The following is a 22845-nucleotide window of genomic DNA, read 5'->3' as shown; positions in this document are numbered from 1 at the left end:
CTCTGCATACCTCCCAGGGCTGATGTGGGGGCCAAATGGGATGTGGGATGCGGGAACACTTGATAATCAGTGTTGTATCCTTTGAACATTTGGGAATGGGGCTCTTGCCAAGGCTGTTCCTGCTGGCCTGGGCTTCCAGGCACAGGTGGGGGATGACCCTGCCCACCCAGGCATAGAAGATCCTCCTGGGGATGTGCTCCAGGATCACAAAGAAAGCCAGCGGTGCTATCCGTGTGAGCGTACGTACTCTGTGGGTTGGCCCTGTGCTCAGATGATCTCCGCTTCTTCTGAAACCATGGCAAGAGGGAGACAGACAGACAGATGTGGCCCAATTGCAGGGAGGGTTTAGTAGCAGCAGGACGCGTGACAAGAAGAAAGAATGTCCTCCGGAGCCTCTTCTGTCTGCTGGGCTGGAGGCAGGGCCTTTGTGAAGGCGGGTGGTGTTCGGATCGCCTCTGGGCCCTTCCTCCAGCCCAGAGGCGGGTTCACCATGAGGCTGGTGCAGCTTCAGCTTCGGGCCCTTTGTGCTCCAGGGCCCGTTCCAAGGCCTAGCACTGTCCACGTGCTTGGACGCTTTGTGAAAGGCGCCAAAGGAAGACATTTTTGTACTCTTCTCCTTCTCCTTCTCCTTCTCCTTTTTTAAGAGGGCTTCCAAATTACATGAGCTCATCCAAGACTGGATCTGCCCCTGCTCAGGCCAGGTGGTCCTTTGTGCCAGGATGTGGGTGCCGCGTCCCTACGTGTGCTCAGAGCAGTCTCACCCCACACGTGTGGACCTGGTCATCAGTTAGAGTCCTCACTGCTGAGGCAGGACCTGAAAGTCTCCCAGGGGGAGCTGGTTCTGGGACAGGCCCAGCTGCGGATCCTACTTGCTATGTAAAGAAGAGCCTGGAAAGGTCCTTCTGCCCTCAGTCTTCCTCATCTGCAACATGGACACAATACCTACCTGAAAAGGCTGTGGAAAGGTTTAAACAATGTACCCCAGATGAAACAGCCTGGTACAACCCCAGGCTTGTCACGCGGGAGCTCAGTAAATGGTGGTGGAAGCTGGATGGAGATGGGCAGGGGTGCGGTGGGGAGGGTTGGGGCGCTGGGGGTGGGGTCGGGGGCATTGGGGTGGAGCCAGTCCACTGCCTGTCAAATTCACCTGCACCCTGCTGTGCCTCTTGCTGGGTGCTGGGGACACGAGCTGCTGGGGTGGGGTGGTGGTGGTCAGATGAGCTAAGACGTTGGAAAGTGTTTATAAGCTGTGAAATACAGTTCCCTGGGAAGGAACAGTTGTAAACTGAGTGGCCTTTTTGTGGGAGAGGTCAGAATGGAAGTCTGCTCCTGGGGGTGTGGGGGAGGGGGGTTGGGTGGGAGGTAACCAGCCTGACTCGTTTTGTTGGAAAGCTCTGCTGCCCTGGCAGGCAAACTGACCTTTCTGGCTTAGGAAGGAAACCCGGCCAGCAGGGTGCGCTGTTTCCCACGTCCTCCACCCTCGCGCCGAGGTGGGGAGAGGTGAAGGGAGCTTACTGGTGATTGCCTCCTCCCTCCCAACTTCGGTGCCCCCTTCAGAGAGGGAGGAGCAGTGGGGGTGGGGAGAAAAGAACATAGGCTTTGGTGTAAGGCCAGGTTTCAAACACTACCACTACTGCTTATGTCTGTGTCCTTGCGACGGTTGTGTAATCTTGCCGCACCTCGGTTTTCTCATCTTTAAAATGGGTGTGATAATATTCTCTCCCCCTGCCCAGATTGTTGTCAGGCCTAAATGAGATAATGTAGGGCTTAGCACAGTGCCTGGCACATAGTATCGTGCTCAGTAAATACTGATTATCTCTCTCTCTTGCCCCATGACCCTCATCAACCTGTCTTGCATTCTATTCCTTTACCCATGTGTGCACACCCTCAGTTGGATTGGGCTCCCTGGGAGAGAAGGTCATGTTTTATTCACCCATCATTACACCCCCAGCCCTGACACAGTGTCTTCAAGACTCCTTGAACTGCTTGGCGACAAGCTCCATTGGCTCAAGAAGAGCGTGAAGTTTTAGCCAGAAACTCACTTATTGCACACCTACTACGTGTTCCTGCTGGAGGCATACTGGGTGGTCTCTTCCCCTCAGAGCTTGAATGGCCACTTGTAATCTGCTATCACCCTCTGTTACAGTGACTTTCTTTTCTTTTCTTCTGGTCCCAGTACCTGGTACAGGGGATTCACATACATTTTTGTTGAATGAATGGCTGCCTTCCCCCCCACTATTCTGAAAGCAGGCTTGGTGTCCCTTCCAGCCCAGCCACTTTCTAGCTGGGGCAAGTCACCCTGCCTCTTTCAGCTTCAGTTTCCTCCCCTTTAAAATGGGGAGGGGCGCCAGGGTGGCACAATCGGTTGAGCGTCTGACTCTTGGTTTCGGCTCAGGTCATGATGTCACTGTTCTGAGTTCGAGCCCCACGTCAGGCTCTGCGCTTGGGATCCTTTCTCTCCTCTCTCTGCCCCTCCCCTTCCCCCTCTCTTTCTTGCAATAAATAAATAAGCCTAAAAAATAAATAAATAAAATGGAGAAAACAGTGGTACTAAATAATCAGGGGCTCAACCGTGCCTAGGACAAGGTAAGCACCCAATAATGGCAGCTGCTGCTTTTCAAATGATCTCCAGGGGTCTTCCTCTTCTGGCTGGGAGAATATTCCATTCCTGCAGACCCTCTCTGCCGGCCTCACAAAGGATTTGGAGCTCTGCGCAAACTGTTTATGTTTCCCCGGCAGAGTTTATTACCCAGCCGGGCCTACTGCAATTAATTACAGGCAGAGCAAATAACTTGTCCCTGGGAGGCTGGGCTTGGCATAAACATTTACATCCAGCCAGGGGCCAGCTCAGGGGCTTGGCTCTTTCCTCCAGCCTTTAGAACACAGAGAGATCAGGGAATCAGGGCCCAGAGGTGTGGGATGGGGTGGGGTGCCAGAGAGAAACAGTTTTCCTTCAACTGCTTTTCCTGGACTGTTCCTTAGCCCTTGAGGTGCTGGGTGAATGCTTTCTCTTTTCATCCTCCTCATTACCCACAAGCCGACTCCCTGTTTGCAGATGGAGAAATCGAGGCTCAGCGAAATGAAGCGGTCTGTTTAAAGCCACACAGCTCACAGGGGAGGCAGGAGCTGAAGGTTCACGTGGCAGCTGTGTAGAAAAACAGACTGGAAAAGAGAGGCCAGAAGTTGGGAAATCACCAAGGGATTGTTTGTTCGTGCGTTCACTCATTCATGCACTCGTTCATTCACTACATAGTTGTCAGGCCCCTGTCCTGTGTGAAGAGGGCCTAAGGAGGCAGTGGTGACTATGAGTCACTGGGCTGAGTCCAGATTGTCTCCACATTGAATGCCAGAGACTCCCTCAGGATGGTCCCATTAACAGGCAAATGTGTGGCAGAGGCGGTTTCTTGGAGGGCCAGGCAGGAGATGGCCTCTCTGGGTGTCAACTGTTCATAGCCACACCGCCTTACACATAGAGGTGGCCTGAGGGGAAGTTGTCAAAAGGAAGGGCTGTCTGAAGTCAACTCACTCCTCCCAACCTAGAATCTGGAATTCTAGATTTCCAAGCCCCTACCTCTGTGCAGAGAAAGCTCAGACGAGGTTTGGCTCAAAGTTACAGCAGGGACGCATAGTGGGCATTCCTGGCAAAGGACTTTTTCTAGTGCATTTATGTCTGAGAGGTGAAATGACAGATTGGCAGGGCAGACCCTCATGGCTGTCCTGATCCACAGCTCCTCCCCACTCCATGCTGTGAGTCCTGTGTTTTCTGGAGGCCCTTCCAGCTCAGCAATTCCTGTTCTGCTCGACAGTCTCGCTGTGAAGCACTCTAGAACATTCTGCTAGGGGCCATCTTCCTTCTCTCCAGGGTAGAAAGCTAAGACCCAGGGAGGAAGGAGCAGGGTCCTCCTGCCCCTATACTCATTTTGGACCTGGTGTGCCTGGATCCTGGGACCTCTGGGCTGGGCAGGAACCCATCCGTACAGCTTCAGGCCCTGGTGGACCCTGGGGCCTAGCCTGAACCATCCACTCTGGGTGGTCAGCACCTGGCCCGGAGCCTGGCATGTGCCTGGCACTGATGCCCAGGAAAAGTGTGACTTGCAGGGTGAGTGAGTGGCTGGTGGGAGACAAGGGAACTCTAGGGAAGAACACCTAGTTTGGCAGGCCGGGGCTTCCAATGCAAAGCACCGCTCTACCACGTATGAACATCAGTGTTGCTTCTAGAAGCGAGATGGAACAATAGTCCTCACCTGCAGAGTCATGGTGGGGTCAAAAGGCAGCAGAAAGTGGAAACAGATGGTCCAAATATGCATCAGTGGATGAAGGGCTAAACCACCTGTGGTCTATCCAAACCATAGAATAGTATTGAGTCATAAAAAGGAATCACATACTGATACATGCTACAACATGGACAAGCCCTGAAAACATCGTTCTAAGCGAAAGAAGCCAGTCGCAAAGGTCACGTGTGTATGAATCCATTTATATGAAATGTCCAGAACAGATCCATCCGTAGACACAGAAAGCCGGCATCGGTAGTTGCCAGGGGAGGGGGGGAGAGGAGGATGGGGAGAAGAAACTACTTATGGGTGAAGCATTTTACTGTGGAGGGATGGAAATGTTTTGGAAATAGAGGAGGAAGTTTTGCATGCTGTGAATACACTAAATGCCACTAATTGTTCACTTTGGCATGGTGCATTTTATGTTATGTGAATTTCACCTCAATGAATTATATTTTTTTAGTTGCTAAGAAGACAAGGCAGCATCAGTTAGGAGGGGATGCTGGAGGTGAGACAGGGGTGTGGGGGCGAGACTACTGCAGAAAGGATGGTGTGGGATTGAACGCCGTGACAGGTGCAGGTGTCCAGTGGGAAGCAGTATGGCGGACCGGTTAGGACCAAGGGTTCTAGAATAAGACTGACAGGATTCAAAGCTATGTGGCCTTGGGCAGGTTGTTTAACCCCTCTTTGTTTCATTTTCTCATCTGTGAGATGGGAATAATGAAGTCTGTATTATGGGGATCTTCATCTTTTATTATGGAAATTGTAAAATTTTCCTGAGCATTAAATGAGTTAATATTTGTAAAGTGCTTAGAATAGCACTTGGCACAAAGTAAGTACTGCGTGAATGCTAGCTCCTGTTATTATGGCCCATTCACATTTTTACCTATGTGCTCGTTACTGAGCACCAGGCCTAGGCTGTTCTCTGAGGCTGGGGCTGTGAGCCGGACCCAGGGCCTGTTCTCTGGAGCGCCGTCTTGTCTTGGTGCAGGAATCAAGCCTCCTCCCACGCTGCTTGTAGCTCCAGCTGTTAATGAAATCACCTCACCTCCTGCTTTTCAGAGCTGCCTGAGTGGGCACTGTTTCCCCTATAGGACCTGGCAGGCCTCCTTCATGGCTTTTGAAAACACCCAGGTCTTGGGGGCTGGTGCCTTGGGCTCTCGGGAACCTGAGTAAGGCTATTGTTTGCCTGCTTGTCATGGAAGAAGTCAGGGGGCTGCGCTCTGGGGTTCTCAGTGTTTTCTAACCTCCAAACCTCTGAGCCTGTGTTTGGGATGGGTCTGAGGTGTCACATCTGTCGCGATTTTATTTATAAAAAGCGGATGGTCTTTTATGGGCTGGCACTCTGGACAACCAAAGTAGGGCGTTGCAGTGGGAGTCGGGGTCCCTCCTGAGCCCCAGCCTTCAAGCTTCTGCTTCCTTTTGGGCCTGACCAGCCCCTGTCAGCCTCCCCGGCCCCACCAGCAGACATTCAGGCTCCGAGTCTCATGGACTGAAACAATCCGATTCCAGCCGCTGCCCCCCACCACTGCACCCCGCTCTGGCAAGCCCTCCACATTGGCACCCCTCCCAGGGCCATCCTCAGTCTGTCGCTCGGGCACAGGCACGTGCCCCATCCCTTCACTGTGACAGTCAATACATACGGAGTCACCTGGTCATGGTCACTTCCATTCACCCCCGGCAAAGTCTCGCTCAGCTCTGGTGCCTCCCACCCAGCACTGCCCTCTCCGACACCTGCATCTCCCAGCCACCTCTGACCACCTGCCCTCCCATCCCCCAGAGCTCTGTCTTCACCTGCTGGCTTCCCTGCCAGATTCTTGTCCCAGAGGTTGTCCCAGGGCAGCCGAGCAGGAATGTCATTCCAGGAAGGCACTTGCCTTCTCTCTTCTTGTAAAAACAAAACTACATCGTAAGTAGCTTGAGTCAGGCCTCTGGAACTCCTCCCTGGGGGTGGGAGGATGGACAAAACAGGCAGTCGCGGATGAACTGGAGGGCCTCGGGAAGAAGGTAGAGCCAGAGTCAGGCCAGGCAGAGTTCTCTGGGTTCTCAGAGGGCCCCAGTGTATTCATATCCCCCCTTTTCTCTCCCAGGCACGCGCACCACACTCCTTCACATAGACTCTGGCCCTCGAGGGCTTGGCACACCGTGATCAGGGAAGGTTCTTTTGGTAGAATACTCATTTATTCAGCCTTTCATTCATCCATGGGCCTTTGCTCAGTGCCAGGCCCTGTGCTGAACCCCAGGGACAGAGAGTAGGACCAGACCAGGTCCCTGCCTGAGGGCTGGCGAGGGAGGCCCTTGGGCACTCAGAAGGATACAGTGCAGTCTGATAAGGGCCATGCATTCATTTGCTCGTTCAGCAAAGACTTGCCAAGCGCCTGCTACGTACCAGGCACCATTCTAGCACTGGGCCACCAGCCGTGAACAAAGCAACAAAGCGGGCAGGAGCCCTTCCCTTCACCAGGCTAACCTTCTAGTGTTGTGTCCTCCTAGAGACAGAGTGACCAGAGTTCTGATGCAGCATTTAAAAAGAACTAATACTTATCTTTCAGTGATTATTTAAAAAAATTTTTTTTCAACGTTTTTTATTTATTTTTGGGACAGAGAGAGACAGAGCATGAACGGGGGAGGGGCAGAGAGAGAGGGAGACACAGAATCGGAAACAGGCTCCAGGCTCTGAGCCATCAGCCCAGAGCCTGACGCGGGGCTCGAACCCACGGACCGCGAGATCGTGACCTGGCTGAAGTCGGACGCTTAACTGACTGCGCCACCCAGGCGCCCCTCAGTGATTATTTTTAAAAACACAAAACCTTCCCACTTGGACAAGGAGAAGATAGCAATCACCCATAATCTCATCACTTTGGAAGGTCATCAAAATTTTTTGTGTGTCTTCCCTCTTTGCTTGTATGTGTACATGTACGTGTGCATGTGCCTGTGTATTCAAACCCAGTTGTGCTTAAACTGTATGTGACATTTGGATTACTGTTTTTTTTTTTGCCTCCAGCATTTCCCATGCCATTAACCCACCATTAATAAATCCGTATTTATTAATGACACATAGAGTTCCTCACTGCAAATGATCCACAGTCTATTGAATCTTCTCCTTATTTGGCATTGATGTGACTTCTAGCTTTTTTTTTGCTATTGTAAATAATGCTGAGATGATTAGCTTTGAAGCTCTCCGATGGCTCTCCAAAGGTAGAATCCTGGAAGTTGCAAATGTCCGAGGCTCGGCAGCTGCCTGCTGTACTCTGAGCACCTTTCTTGTTGCTAAAGTGCAGCTTCTTGGGGGAGGGGAGGTTCCTGCCAGGTAAATTTCAATGAGTTGTTGCATTTGTCTTTTGCTGCATAAACAGTCGCCCAATAACTTAGTACCTGGAAATGACATTTGTTTTTTTATCTCTCCCCATTGCTGTCGGTCAGGATGTGGGAAGGGCTCAGCTGGGCATTTCTGGCTCAGGGTGTCTCATGCCGTTGCGGCTGGCACAGGGGCTGGAGCAGCTGGGTGCTTGCAAGGAGACCTTATTGATACTATCCCTGGAGTCTGGCCATGTCTCCCTCTCTCTCACTGCTACCTCTCTAATGTGGGCCACCTTCATTTCTCCCCTGGATGAATGATCCCAGCTGAACACACAGCACACTCTCTGGGCCAGGGGTCGTTCCAAGTTCCAAGTTCTTCACATGCGCAAAGTTGCTCATTTAATCCCTGCAGCAACTGAAGGAGGCAGGTGTTCTTGTGATCTCCCTTCCAGCTCATAAATGGCAGATCTGGGATTTGAACTCAAGAGCAGGCTTATTATTGATCCTGCCACCTGACTGGTCTCCCTGTGTCTACTCTCGCCTCTCTGTCCTTCCATTCACCACCCTGTGGCCAAAGTGAGCATATTAAAGTATAACTACATTGTGTCCATCCCTTGCTGAAACCCTGCCAATGTCTTATCGTGGTGACAATAAAATCCCAACTGCTGACCGAGTCCACCTGGTGACCGGGCCCTGCTGCCCTGCCCTTGCTGGCCTCGCCTGCCCATACCCCTCAGGACCTTCAATGAATCCTGCTCCTTCCTCAGAGCCTCCCCACGGCAGCTTTTGTTTATTTTGCCTCAGTATGACATGCCCACACCTTGCCCCTGTCAGAGTTATTACCGCTTCTTCTTCAGCTCCTAGCTCAGATGTCACTTCTTGGGGAAGCCTTCTCCACTTCTCAGGCTAGTCAGTCACTTGTCCTGTGTTCTCGGAGCACTGTATTTGAGAGCACCTATTGTTAGAGTCACTGTGTACTATTGATTTCTTTGATATCTGTCTCGCAGGGGATGCTGTTGGCATTGGGGTCCGTGCCATGGAGCCCCCTGGTGCTGTGTAGTGTGGAACCCTGCTGTCTTCCTTGCTAGAGGGGAAACTTTGTATAGACAGGGTCCATTACACATATCTGCCCATTTGTCCCTGGCGGCCAACAGCGTCTGACGCAGAAAAGGCACTCAATAAATATTTGTGGAATATTATTTTTTTAATTAAAAAAAATTAATGTTTATTATTTTGAGAGAGAGAGACAGAGGAGAGGATGAGCGGGGGAGGGGCAGAGAGAGGGAGACACAGAATCTGAAGCAGGTTCCAGGTTCTGAGCTGTCAGCACAGAGCCCGACACGGGGTTCGAACCCACCAACTGTGAGATCGTGACCCGAGCTGAAGTTGGACGCTTAACCCACTAAGCCACCTAGGTGCCCCATGGAATATTATTAATGATAGTAAGAATTAATAAGTATTACTAAGTGCTAGGCACTACATTTAGTTAATCCTCAGAATAACATTATGGGGTAGGCCCTATCGTCATCCCCTCTTTTTAGAAGAAGACACAGGCTGAGGAAGGGGAAGTCACTTGACTGCTGGACTGTTGTCCTCTAGCGAGTGGAAGGTTCAACCAAGCCAGACTGGTTCCATATAAAAAAATAGATGAAAGAAGGACCCCTCAATTCTAGCAGCTTAAAGCCAGCCAGGTGAGGGAAAGCCCAGACAGAAGTTTCAATAAAGCTTCTCAAACAGTGGTGAGGACGTGTTTGTGTGGGAAGGGTTGTTTTCCTCCGCTAGGGAGAGAGGAAGGAGAGAGAAGTCTCCTGGACAGGAAGTAGATTTGCTTTGGGGCCACTCTCCCATTTGGACACCAGGCCTGGCTGCCTACTCTCGTGACCACAACCTCTGCCTCCCAGGCTCGCTGCACCCAAATGGAGGCCTGAGGGAAGCAGGTGGCAGCCAGGGCAGGGATGGGGTGGGCCTCTAATATGTGCTGAAGTCATGCCCGAGGCCTTTGTTCTTACTTGTGTGGAAGCCTGTCCTTGACCTGATGTGTCTCCTGAGAGGCAAGGGGATAGGAGAGTTTCCATTATGGAGGTGAGGGAATGGAGAGACCCAGAGAAGTCAAGGGGTTTGTCTAAGTCCCAGAGCCAGGACCAGAATCCTGGTCTCTGGAAGCCCCTCAGCCTTCAGCACCCTGTGTGTGTGTGTGTGTGTGTGTGTGTGTGTGTGTGTGTGGAGTGGGGGTGGGGGACAAAGATGATGCCTCCTTCTTCTTCAATCCCCCCAGCTCCTCCCGACTCCTTACCCCAGCAGCGTGTCCTTCTAGAAGACAAGGCCCCCGTTAAAGCTTTGTGGATGGTTCCGAAGTGCCTGCCAGTCCTGGTTGTCTAGGAGTTCAGAGTCACCTCGGTACCCATGCTCCAACCTTTGAATGCCTTGGTTTCCTACCAGACTGTAGGCTTTCTAAGGGCTAGGCCTTAGACTCCACCATCAGATCAGTTTTGCTGCACAGTATTTTCTGAGTCTGTGCTAATCCTGTGCTGGAGCCCAGCCCAGCCCAGCCCAGTGGTTGCTTCAGGTGCTTTGAGAAAAGCTGGTACCTGAGTGGGCCTTGGAGGAGCAGTAGGAGCGACCAGGTGGAGTCCACATCACCTTCCTCCCCGAGCCCCAGCTCTGTACCTGTGGGTACAGAGCTGGGCGGGCCCTGCTGATTGATGGGACCACACCCCACCCAATCCTTAGCAGGGCTACCTATTCCCTGAAGCTTCCAGAGGCTCCTGTCCTGGGTGCCTTCCCAGCCACCCGCCCCTCTGAGGCCCCAGCTTCTTTCCCTGTCTCCTTCCTCACAGGTCTGTCTGCTGGGGATTCTGTTTTGGTTGGAAAGAAGAGGCGGAGGTGTTTGCGTGTCTGGCTCTTTCCTCCTTTCTGATTCCTCCTCCCTTCCTCCCTCTTGCCTCTCAAGATGTTTCCTCCGCCAGCCTGGCCACACTCCAGCCTCTCTGCTCCTCAGTGGCCATCCTCTCCCGCCTAGGGCTTCTGTGGGCTGTGGCTTTCCCTTACTGCCTTATGTCTCCGGAGGAAGGGTCCACGGGGCACGTTTTTCAGGGTAAGGCACGTTGCCTTCTCCTTCCTCTGCTGTTTAACACCCACATCTCCTGGGACAGCAGGTTGCAGGCCCATTCTAGGGCTGCCTCCTGCTCTGAGTGGTACTCTGGGCTCATCCCTTTCTGTCTCTGGGCCTTGGTTTCCTGGGGAGCCCATAACCTGCCCATCACATAACCTGCCTTGTGCTCATTCGGTAGTAGTTTTGTGCTCTTTGTCAAGGATCTGTACTCCAGGTGTGGGACATTGGGGAGCTGCTTCCTACAGCCTCACAGTGCCTGGAACATAGAATTTGTACTACCTTCCAGGCCCCCAACCATCTTTTCATATCCCCAGCTGTGGTCCCATCACTCCTTGACGACCCTCACCTACTCCTTCTCTGTCTGCCCCTCCTGGCAGAGGTTCACAGGGGGAAGCAGACCCACACCCAAGCCTGACGGAGCTCAGCTTGAGCTTTGTATCCTCAGCACCTTGCACTGTGTCTGGAGCAGGGCAGATAATAAGTATTTGTAAAATGATCTTTGGAGGTACAGCCAGGGAAGGTGACAGTGGCATGATAGAGGGGTGAGGATGGTCAAGGTGCTGAGGGGGCACTTCCTACTAGAGGTGATGTGGGGTGTTTAGGGATGGGTAAGAGCTGGACAGATAGCAGGGTGGGAAGGGCATTCCAGGCAGAAGGAACAGATGGCGTGTGATCTGGGGCTTAGAGCGTGTGTGAGTAAGTGGAAAGAAGGGAGGCTGGAGAGAAGGGCCTGGATTGGGAGGAACCTCTGATCTCAGGATGGGTGTCCTGGCCTGCTGGAATGGTGCCAGCACTTAGCCCCCTCAGCTGGGTCCCAGGTCTTTGTGCTGCAGGCTGGGGTTTGTGGGGGCAGGCAGGTGGTGGAGGGGCAAGGCCCTGGAGGCTTGCCAGGCTTTCCCAGGGCTTGGGACTGTGTGAACCCAAGGCTATTGGCTCTGCTTCCCCGGGCCGAGCAGGTCATGGGATTAGAACCTGTCAGGGCCAGCTGGTTGAAACAGGCTTGTGGCAACACATAAGTATGAACCAGGTTCAGTTGTGGTCTCCGTAATTTCCTGACTGTGACTCTGGGCAAATCATTGACTTATGTATGCAAGGGTTTCTTCTACAATAAAGATAACAGAAGCTGCCTCTCAAGATTGTTACAAAAAATTAAGATAATTTGTGCAAAGTTTTCGTTTTTCCTCCCCGCTTCTCCCTGCCTCTCCCCTTCCTCTCCACCGCACCGCACCGCCCCCCCCCCCCTGCCCCGCCACTCCTTCTTAGTAGGGCTGGTCCTTTCCACTTGAGGCCTGGGTACAGTGGGACGGATGTGAGGCATCCTCAGCCCTGATAGTCTGCCCATAAATCTCTCCTTCCACAAAACCCTGGATTCAGAATGCCCCTGCTAAATATACGTTCCTCTGGGAAGTGGTTCTCAGTGCCTTAGGGCCATTGTATCAACCTCACCTTAGAAATGCAGCCGTTGGAAATGCATATTCCCAGGTCCACCTCACCCCTACTGAATGGGAAGACTGAAGGTGGGGCCCAGCAAGCTGGGTTGTAACAAGCCTCCCATGCGATTCTTTTTTTTTCTTTTTAAATGTTTATTTATTTATTTATTTTGAGAGAGAGAGAGCATGCAAGCAAGCTGGGAGGGGCAGAGAGAGAGGGAGAGAGAGAGAATCCCAAGCAGGCTCTGCATTATCAGTGCAGAGCCTGATGCGTGGCTCAATCCACAGTTCCTGAGATCATGACCTGAGCTGAAATCAAAACTCGGATGCTTAACTGACTGAGCCACTCAGGCGCCCCTCCTCCCATGTGATTCTGACCTATGCTCAGTGTGAGAACCACCGCCATAGGGCACTGATGCCCAAGGGCCTCTCAGAGGAGCCCGGGTTTGGGCCGGGAGTCAGAACACATGGGTGCCCAAGGGGGCTGGCTTCAGGGGTGGGCGACCTGTGCGGTCACCTAGGGCCCCAAGTTCAGGAGGACCTCTCGATTGGTTAAATGCTCTTAGGGGCCCCGCATCCTGCACTGGGCCCACAGATCATATAGCCGGTGCTAGGTGCTGGTCCCAGCCATGTGCCAGGTTAACTGGGTATCCTCAGGGAAGTCACTGTCTGTCCTGGTCTCATGTGCTTATCTGTCCAGGAGGATGATAACCCCCACCTCCTAGAGTAATCGTGGGGATTAAATGTGCAGCTTGGGATCAGCAGCTGGCACAGTGCCTGGCCCAGGCAAGTGGAGAGTGGCTTCCCGAGGCTGCGTGCCAGTACTGGGCATACCTCTGGGGAAACCATGGCAGCAAACAGACACTATCCTTGACTTCATGGGGCTAATGGTCCGGAGCAGGGGGACAGCCAGAGTGCCCACTGTGAACGATACCCTGAGAGTGCCTACGAGGGGGCCTGACCTCGTCAGGGGTCACCAAAGACTTTCTGAGGAAGTGCCCAATGAGCAAATATCTGAGATAAAGTGGATGTGAACTTGGTGTGGGGGTGGACAGCCTTGTCCAGACGGAGGCAACGGCGTTACCATGTGTTTTTTTCATAGTTATTAATAACGGATCTCTGGGGAGCTGAGGGGAGGTGAGAGGGCCTGGAGGGAGGAGATGGGCTGCTGGGGCTGCAGGCAATTAGGAGGCTGCCTCAGGGCCTCATGGCAGCTCTGGGCTCCTCCTCTAGAACCAAGGCTTTAGAATAGGAACAGCCCTTGCCCAGAGACCTTCTGGAGCTGTAAGAATGTGGCCTTGCCAGCTGGTGTGGCAGGCAAGTCACTTACTCTCCACAGACCTCAGCTTCCCCTTCAGCAGGATGGGTCTCCCGGTCCCCTCAGGTGGCTGCGCAGAGGTAGAAGTCATTGCACAGAAGCCCAGCACAGCGTCGCCTGCAGGAAGAGTGCTCGGCACCCAGTGGCTCCTCTTGCCTCCGTCAGTGTGGAAGTGGAGAGCTCAGGTTTTGATCAGGAACCCCTCTAGCCCAGGCATGATCCCTTAGAGGAGTCCTTTCTTTAACTGGAAGGAAAATCAGACTGGTAATTTCTTTACTAGAGATGACCGCTGCGATTAAGGACTCACCAGCTGTGGGGGCCCAGAGGCAGTGGCTTTGCAGACAGCCGAGTGTCCATCTTTCTGGGTGTCCCTCCCACCCCGGCCTCAGGGCCCAGCGTGGGGGTGAAATTAAACCCACTATATCACACAGAGGGATGAGCTCCCCCATCCAGTGCCCCGAGTTCAGTCCGTGCTCTCTCAGTGGTGACAGCATCTCTCCCTTACCGAAGGTTTCCCTGCACCCGGTCCTCTCCAGGCATTCACCAAGAAAAGCACTGTTATTATTTCCACTTTATCAGTGAGGATCAGAGCGGTTTTCTCTTTGCCCAAGGTCACCCAGCTAGTGAGTGGCAGAGCCCAAAACACTGCCCCAAACTGACCTTCCTGGTGACATGCTTGGGGCCAGGGGTGAGTCACGTCCTTCTCTGGGCCTCGGTGCCACCACACATGCACTGAGGACTGGAATCCAATGTTCTCGGAGGCCTCCTCAGCCCCAGTACCCTAGGATCTGCATTTCTGGGAGGACCCGTCCCCCTGAGAAGTTACCCCACCACACCCTGTCCCACGTCCAGGCTGCTCTTCCTTTACTGTGTAGGAAATGATCGATTCACTCAGGCCCTCTCAGTTCCAGCCTGCTAGGCCTCCTGCCACCTAGGGCTGACCTTTGGCCCTTTTCCCTCCCCCTTAGCCACAAGAAGGAACGGGTGTGGCCAAGACCTATGGTTTCTCCACCGTGAGTGCCGTGAGTGGTGAGTGCCGTGAGTGCCGTGTGGCCTGGAGCTGGCGAGGTGGGAGCCCCATGGGAGAGTCCATAGTTGCAAAGAGTTTGATGTTTCCAGGGAAACAGCCAAGGTCAGTGGGGCTAGAGGGTATGGGGGGCAGGGGAGTGTAGTGGGAGGGGAGATCAGAGGGGTGGGTGGGCCCAGATTGTGAAGCACTTGTGGGGAGCAGTGAAGGGGTTTGAGGCAGAGGAGAGACTTGACCAGGTCTGCCTCAAGAATGACTGAGAAAATGCCAGGGACAGCAGGTGCACACAGCTCAATAGCTATTAGTCACGCTTTCCTTATGTTGATCATCATGAACACCCAGATTCCACTTCTTCCCGGCTGTGAAAACTTGGGCCAGCTACTGACCCCCCAGGGCCTCATCCTGCTCACCGGTCATGTGGGAAGAAGGATGAGGAGCCTTCCTCTCAGGGATTTTATCAGGAGCAAAGAGAGATAATGGGGAAATTTCACCCAATTTTGATAAATCCTGCAAATTCTTGGCCCGCTGAGCCCAGCTACATGGCCAGTGCCCCTTGTCCGTGTCCCGTGCCTCCCTGTGTCAAGTTGGGGCAGGGTAGGACGCAGTCGCTGGCTCCAGAAGGCCCTAGCCACGATCCACAATACAAGTCCTTGCAGGCAGAGCTTTAACCTTCCCCAGATCCCATCCCTACTCCTGTCCTCAACCTTGGCCCTGCAGTGGCAGACCCCTACCTCCTCCTCACACTCCCCCCTCCTCCCGCCTTGAAGCTCTGGCTGAGGGGCTCCCAGCCTTAACAGCCCGTGGAGATTCCCAGTAAGCCCAGTGTGGTGTGGAGGGGAGCGCGTAGGACCTGAGGAAGTCACGTGCTTTCCCTGAGGCTGTTTCCTCATCTGCAAAACAGGAATGGGAATACTTCCTTTATTAGTCTCCTATTGCTCCTGTAACAAATCACCACAAATTTAGCGACCTGAAACAGCCCAGATTTATTCTCTGACGGTTCTGGAGGCCCAAAGTCCTAAAGTAAGTTGGAGGGCTGCGTTCCTTCTGAGGACTCTAGGAGAGAATCCATCCCGTTGCCTTTTCTAGCTTCTAGAAGCTGCCTACGTTCTTTAGCTCCTGGTTCCACTCTCCATCTTAAAGCCAGCAGCATAGCATCTTCTAATTTCTCTCCTGATGCCTCTATCAGCACGTCCTTGCCTTTTCTGTCTCTGACCCTCCTGCCTCCCTCTTATAAGGACCTTTGTGATGGCCCTGGGTCTACCCAGGTAATGCAGGGGAAGCTCCCTATCCCCAGAACCTTAACTAAATCTCATCTGCCAACTCCCTTTTCCCATGTAGGGTAGCATATTCACGGTTCCAGGGATTGGGGGATGTGGGCATCTTAGGGGGGGCATTCTTCAGCGTGCCACACATACCTTGCAGGGTAGTGGTAAGGATCCAATGAGACAAAGGACGTGAAAGGCTCCAACAGTGCCTGGGATGTGGCAGTCAGCTCCCAGACATACTTCCTTTCCCTCCTCTCTGTGTACCTCTGTCTCCCCATCCAGAAAAAGAGGCCCATCCCAGCTCCAGCAGTTGGATCCCACCTTATTTAGAGCCAGTGGTAAGGACAGGCAGACTGTGCTCTTACCACAGCCTGGGCTTCATCGCAAGCAGCAGAATGGAGCCCTGCCCCCAAGACGCCCCCAGTGGCCCTCAGAAAGGCCCGTGTTCTCCTCCTCCCTCTCTGGGGCAGGCCTCTGCTGGTTCCTGGCCTGCCTCGCATTTCCCATCATTCCCAGGGATGGCTGATGGGAAAGGCTGAGCTCACTGCTCCCTGGGGATGGCGAGGGGTGGAGGGAGGAGAGGGAGAGGCTGGCGGCAGCTGCAGCTGCAAGAGAAGGGGAGAGGACAGACCAGGAGAGGAGATTTGCAGTGGGAGAGGTCGGGGTTATCAGTGCCCTGGGGGAGTGGGGGAGGGTAGGGCACGGCCTCCAAGCTGGGCCTCATGAAAGTTCAGACCTTTCTTGGCCTCCTTGGAAGGCTGTTCTGTCCCTCTGCTGGCCGCCCTTCTGAAAGGCCCTGGGGCCCGGAGGAGGATGCATGTATGTCGGGGATGGGAGGAGGGCATCACAGACCAGCAGGGGCAGGAAATGAGAGATCACTGACCTATGAGAATACCGCCCCCTTCAAGACAAGAGAGCCATCTCTGCCAGTGTCCCTCCCTCACTCCTACCCTCTCCCGAGAAATCAGTCACTGTTTCCCCTTGGGCTCATCATTTGTCTTCACTGGCCCTTACTTTTCTTACTTGCTTGCATGCGTGTGTGTGTGTGTGTGTGTGTGTGTGTGTGTGTGTGTGTGTTTGTGTGTGTGTGGCAGGACAGGTAACCCCATTGTGGGATTTGAGAGTATCAATTGGGATGGTGATTTTGAAATGATTTTGAAATGTACACTCTGCTATTTAGGGGTGCGTCATTCCATGCATTTGCACGTCACTTTAATGTCCTCTCTTCTGCACCTTGATGACCTGGCAAACTCTGAATCATCCTTCCGGTCCCACCTCAGATGTCGCCTGTTCTCTGTAACTTCCAAGCCACTCCCTCTCTGGAGTTACAGTCACCTTCTTTATAACGCTCCCTCATAGTGCCTTCTGCAGATAGTTTTTGGTTTGTGCATCTGTCTCCTTTACCTGTTTCAGTTTTGGTCATGTATATGTTTCTAGGAATTTGTCCATTTCTTCCAAATTGCCCATTTTATTGGCATATGATTGCTCATAACATTCTCTTACTATTGTTTATATTTCTGCTGTGTTGGTTGTGATCTCTCCTCTTTCATTCTTGATTTTATTTATTTGGGTCCTTTCCTTTTTCTTTTTGATCGAACTGGCTATGGGGTTATCAGTTTTGTTAATTCTTTCAAAGAACCAGATTCTGGTTTCATTGATCTGTTCTACTGTTTTTTCGGTTTCGATAGCATTAATTTCTGCTCTCATCCCTATTATTTCCTATCTTCTTCTGGTTTGGGGTTTTATTTGCTGTTCTTTTTCCAGCTCCTTAAGGTGTAAGGTTAGGTTGTGTATCCGAGATCTTTCTTCCTTCTTTAGGAAGGCCTGGATTGCTATATACTTTCGTCTTATGACCGCCTTTGCTGTGTCTCAGAGGTTTTGGGTTGTGGTATTATCATTTTCATTGACTTCCATATACTTTTTAATTTCCTCTTTAACTGCTTGGTTAGCCCATTCATTCTTTAGTAGGATGTTCTTCAGTCTCCAAGTATTTGTTACCTTTCCAAATTTTTTCCTGTGGTTGATTTCAAGTTTCGTAGCGTTGTGGTCTGAAAATATGCACGGTATGATCTCGATCTTTTTGTACTTACTTAGGGCTGATTTGTGTCCCAGTATATGGTCTACTCTGGAAAACGTTCCATGTGCACTGGAGAAGAATGTATATTCTGCTGCTTTAGGATGAAATGTTCTGAATATATCTGTTAAGTTCATCTGGTCCAGTGTGTCATTCAAAGCCATTGTTTCCTTGTTGATTTTTTGATTAGATGATCTGTCCGTTGCTGTGAGTGGGGTGTTGAAGTCTCCTACTATTATGGTGTTACTATCATTGAGTTTCTTTATGTTTGTGATTAATTGGTTTATATATTTGGGTGCTCCCACACTTGGCGCATGAATGTTTACAATTGTTAGGCCTTCTTGGTGGATAGACCCCTTAAGTATGATATAATGTCTGTCTCCCCTACCATATGTGGGCAATACATTCACTACAGATCCCTGTGCTTGTCAAGGTCCCTGGAGTTGTGGTAGAACAGAGGCAGGCTGGCAGAGGCACTAAGGGAGCTGGCCTCCTGGGATCTGGCCTGGGCAAGGTCTCCATGTGTCAGTCCAGTCCTTAGAATTGAGCAGGCCCCCATGACCCTTTCCATCAGATGTACACACATCTAGGTTGGGCGGGTGGAGCTGGTTGGGAAGTTGTCAGTGCAGACAGATCGGTGGCTAAAGAACGGGCCAGCCCTGTTCCTCCTGGCAGGCTTCTCAAAATTCCCCAGACAACGGAGGGGAATCAGCATGAGGCGTGGGTGGAGAATTTGGGGTGGGTGTGAGGGTGTGGATTACCAAGCCCCAGGGTGTGGTTTGGGGAGAAGTTCAGAGACACCCCCAGTGCTCCTTCCTGCTTGCTGCCTCGCGGAGGACAGCTGCTCTTGGCTGGCCTTGCCGTGCCCACCTTATCCGTAGGCCTCTGTGTTCTTGGAAATAATGGAAATTCATTTCTTAAAAATGCTTGATATTTCAGCCTTGTTCTCCTAACATGCCTTTGTCTCTGACCTCCAAGGAGCTCCTCATACCCATTATCTCCTCTCAGCTGCCCCGGGCCCATCAAGGTAACGTGACCCCCATTGAGAGCTGGTGAGCCAGCTGAGGCCAAGATGGGCTGAAACCTGCCCAAGACCACCCAGTGAGTCTGATTATTGTGGTGGTGGTGGTGATTGTGGTTAGTGTTTACACCCCTTGTACAGAGCTCTTGGTGCCAGGGCCTCATTTAACACTCCAGACAGCTGAAGTGCAGGCTGATGAAGCAACAGTCGCCTGACCCCAAGCCCTGAACTCCGTTTCAAGGCCCCTTCTCTGGGCCAAACACAGCCCCGCCCTGGAACAGCTCCCAACCTGGGCAGGGCAGACATCTGATGGACCAGGCCCACCAAGGAGGTGTAGGAGATAGGCACCCTCAGGGGAGAAAAATGCCTTTTCTTCCTTGAGTTGACCTCAAGATTAAGCAGGATAAATATGCAAAGTCCCTAGCACCTAACACATAAATGATAAATCTTAAAACCATTGCCATTGTCAGTTTTTCTTGTTTTCTAAATGTTAATAAAACTACTCAAAGTTTCAAAAGAACTATGATTTTGAGATAACCGAGAAGCACATGTTTTACCTTTGTCATACTACTCTTTGAGAGAACTTCTTACCTCCTGACCATACCACGATAAGTCTGATAATGAATGTATTTGGTTTGGAACACAGGATAAATTTTATCTTTCAAAACGATCGAATTCTTTTAAAATTCAGAAGCATTGGGGCGCCTTGGTGGCTCAGTTGGCTGAGTGGCTGACTTTGGCTCGGGTCACGATCTCTCGATTCATGAGTTCGAGCCCCGCATCAGGCTCAGATCCTCTGTCCTTCTTTCTCTGCCCCTCTCCTGCCCTCCCTCTCTCTCTCTCTCTCTCTCTCTCTCTCTCTCTCTCATAAATAAATAAATAAATAAATACACAAACATTTAAAAAACTTCAGAGGCATTGTTACTATATTTTTACTTCTTTTTTTTTTAAATTTTTTTTTTCAACGTTTATTTATTTTTGGGACAGAGAGAGACAGAGCACGAACGGGGGAGGGTCAGAGAGAGGGAGACACAGAATCGGAAGCAGGCTCCAGGCTATCAGCCCAGAGCCTGACGCGGGGCTCGAACTCACGGACTGCGAGATCGTGACCTGGCTGAAGTCGGACGCTTAACCGACTGCGCCACCCAGGCGCCCCAATATATTTTTACTTCTTAATTTATCAAGCAGATGGTTTGAGCTGCTTCCATTTCTTTTCTGCTCTGTGACTTTGGGCAAGTTACTTACTACCCTTTCTGTGTCTAAGTTTCTTCCTATGTAGAGTGTGAAGAGGAAGAGTATCTACCTTACAGGGTTCTTGTGAGGATTAAATGAGTTGATACAGTGTTTAGAAAAGTGCTGGGCTTGTATTAAACATGATAAACATCACTTATAACAACAATAATAATTCTTAATAAGAAAATATACCCAGATTAAGTTACCAGATTAAGGTAGCTTTTCAGTGAACATGTATTCAGCTAACATTTACTGAGTGCTGGCCCTGGGCTTGTTTGGGCCTTGGTCTTGGGGCTCCACTGTTCTGTCACTCTGCCCAGTGGCCTGGGTCCCCAGCTCCATTTCCACCCCTTGCTCCTAGCCCCGAGGGCCCTGGGTGTGAGGCTAAGCTCATAGACAGTGTCATCAAAGCACTTTGTGGATCAATGCTAACTAATAGCAGCTCCCTGGAGCTGGCACATGTAGGGAAGAGGATTGTGAAGGCTGCTTGGACCAGGCTCAGGGACGGCACCCGGCACTTGGGGCGGCCAGTGATGTCCTCTGGGCGGGACCTGGGAAGGGCCCTGCTGTCCTTCCTCTCCTGTGCCTCCTGCCACTTCAGCCAGCAGTAGGTGATGGTAGAGTTTGGAGATTGGGGGTGGGAGGGGTGATAGTGGCCACAGGGGGAAGAGGTTTGCCCAGCTGGTGGCAGAGCCAGGAGCAGAGACCCATCCAGCCCACATGTCTGGTCACATCCAGGCCAGGGCTGGCCTGTCCGGGCGTCCTCTTCTCAGGGCTCTCCCAGTCGCCCCCTTCGAAATTTCTTGAGAAGTCTACATTCCTGGGTTGGGACAGACGGCCAGTGGCCTCTGCCCAGACACGTGGCCATCTTAAGTATGGCAAGGCAGCTTTGGTTCAGTTGAGGGCATGAATGGAAACTTGGCATGGGACCCTGTGCAAGGGAGGATTGGGCAAGACTCCCCCCAGTTCTGCCCCAGAGGGAAGCCCTTCTCTGTGTCTTAGACTGAGCTAAAGTCTGTTCTGAGGACTGTTGTGGGGGCAGCAGGTGGGAGTGTGCCCTCTGAGAGCTCCTGGTCTAATGGAGGAGGCATGGCCCCCATCCCCCTGGGAAGAGACTCCTGTCTGATGGGGGGAATGTGGCTTCTATTTCCTGGGGCTCCCTATTTAAAATGGAGGGAGCTCTGCTCCTCTGGCAGCTCCATGTTTAAGGAAAGAGGCATGATCTTTGTCCTGCAGAAACTCCTGTGATGGAAAGTCATAGCCATTTCCCTCAGGGAAATCTTTATCTGATAGAGGAGATCTGCCCTCTGCCCTCAGGAAGGCCTCTGTCTGATAGGGTAGGCTCATCTTGTCCTTTCACTCAAGAAGCCCCATTTTATGGCCTCTGCCTTTGTCTCTCTCCTCCCTGCTTCCCACCCCCTGCCTGATTTATGGGGAGCCCGGATCTACAGGCACCAGCCACAGAAAGCGGGGCAGAGTAATGGGCTCAACGGCCGTGGGGCAGGGAGGAAGGGGAGAAGGGGGACTATAGAAGGACTCCATAGCAAGTGAGGGTGACATGGAAGGCTTCCCAGTGGAGGTGCCTTTATGGGACAGTCTTATGGACAGGAGGTGCCTGGCTGTGATGCGACTCCACTGGAGATAGAGGGTTGAGGCTCTTCCAGGCTGGGAAGGGACACTTGAGAGGTCACTCCAGAGAGCCTCTGTCTTCATGCAGGCCTGACTACTTGGCGTGGGGGGGAAGGGTCCCAGGGAGACCCTCACCCTCTGACTGTGCACAGGCTGAGTGTTGCCAGCCCAGAGACATCCGCCCTCCAAGGCCTGAGAAGCCCAGAGGAGGAGAGGAAACAGGACGCGTATCAGGAACGCCTTTTCCTTTTCTTTGTAACTAACCCCCTCACTCGGGGCCGGCAAGAGCTGATCCTGAAGGGCCTGCCCTGGCCTGGCTGCTGCTGCCTGCAGCCCCCTGCTCTGGGTCTAACACAGCCTTACCTGTCTGTGCCCACCCCCCCACCCCGCCCTCCTTGGCTGCAGCTTCTGGGCCAGTCCCTTAACTTCGCCAAAACTCAGGACTCTCATCTGTAAAATGGGGTAAGACTTCCTCTCTGCCTCACAGGGAAGTTTGGGTGTTTTGGGGTTTTTTTTTGTCTCTTTGTAGGATTTACATAATTTTTTCCTTTATTCATGAGATGTGCATTGAGCACCTCTGATCTTTGCGGTGGGCAGGGGCAGAGAACATAGGCAAGGAACAGACGGAAAGTCTGTTTGGGACTTGTCTGAGGAGTTGGGGGACATCTGAGTAGAGATGTCGCAAGGCTGGCGGGTGTGGGGGCAGAGAGGGTCTGGCTGGAGGTAGAGGTTTGGACTTACCAGCATCTAGTAGCAGCCAAGTGACTGAGTGGGTGGAGTCACCCAGGGACTGCTCGTCATGAGCTCTGGGAAGGGGTGGAGGCCAGACCCTGGAGGCCACAGCCAGCTGGGCTCAGCTGACAGAGAGCTGGGCACAGAGCAGGGGCAGGGAACCACTCAGCCGGGGTTCCGGAGGCCAAGAGGAATGGGCACCGAGACAGGACCACTGGATGGTATTCCTGGGGTGGGGGGGTTGAGCCATTCACCTTAGCAGGCTGGTAGGGAGGTGGTGTGTGGGGGAGGGGGGGCCACAGAGGCACAGAGGCTGAGGAGGGAGTAAAGGTGGAGGTACTGAGACATCGAAGACTGTGGTCAGTCAGGTTGGCATTCTTTTACTGTTCTCATTCTATAAGTTCTCTGCTAGCTAGAAGGCTACTTACATGTG

At 52.3% G+C, this 22845-nt stretch overlaps 1 protein-coding gene across 8 annotated transcripts in view; it reads left to right on the top strand.

Annotated features, from left to right (window-relative positions):
* ARRB1 (arrestin beta 1) overlaps positions 1-22845 on the top strand; it is a 76185-nt gene that overhangs the window by 15987 nt on the left and 37353 nt on the right. The window contains exon 2 of one of the 8 annotated variants that reach the window (XM_027039836.2): positions 14400-14563. The exons of 3 other annotated variants lie outside the window; for them this stretch is intronic. In XM_027039836.2, coding sequence (XP_026895637.2) covers positions 14511-14563 — 53 coding nt within the window. In that variant the 5' untranslated portion in view covers positions 14400-14510. Of the gene's footprint in view, positions 1-14399; positions 14564-20704; positions 22143-22590; positions 22634-22845 lie in introns of those variants that run through there. 4 more of the 8 variants (XM_053203708.1, XM_053203709.1, XM_053203704.1 and 1 more) reach the window with 4 other exon arrangements.

This window comes from Acinonyx jubatus, chromosome D1 (assembly GCF_027475565.1).
Source record: "Acinonyx jubatus isolate Ajub_Pintada_27869175 chromosome D1, VMU_Ajub_asm_v1.0, whole genome shotgun sequence".
NCBI lineage: Eukaryota > Metazoa > Chordata > Mammalia > Carnivora > Felidae > Acinonyx > Acinonyx jubatus.
Note: the sequence above shows the minus strand (reverse complement) of the source record. Positions and strands in the feature narration are given on the sequence as shown.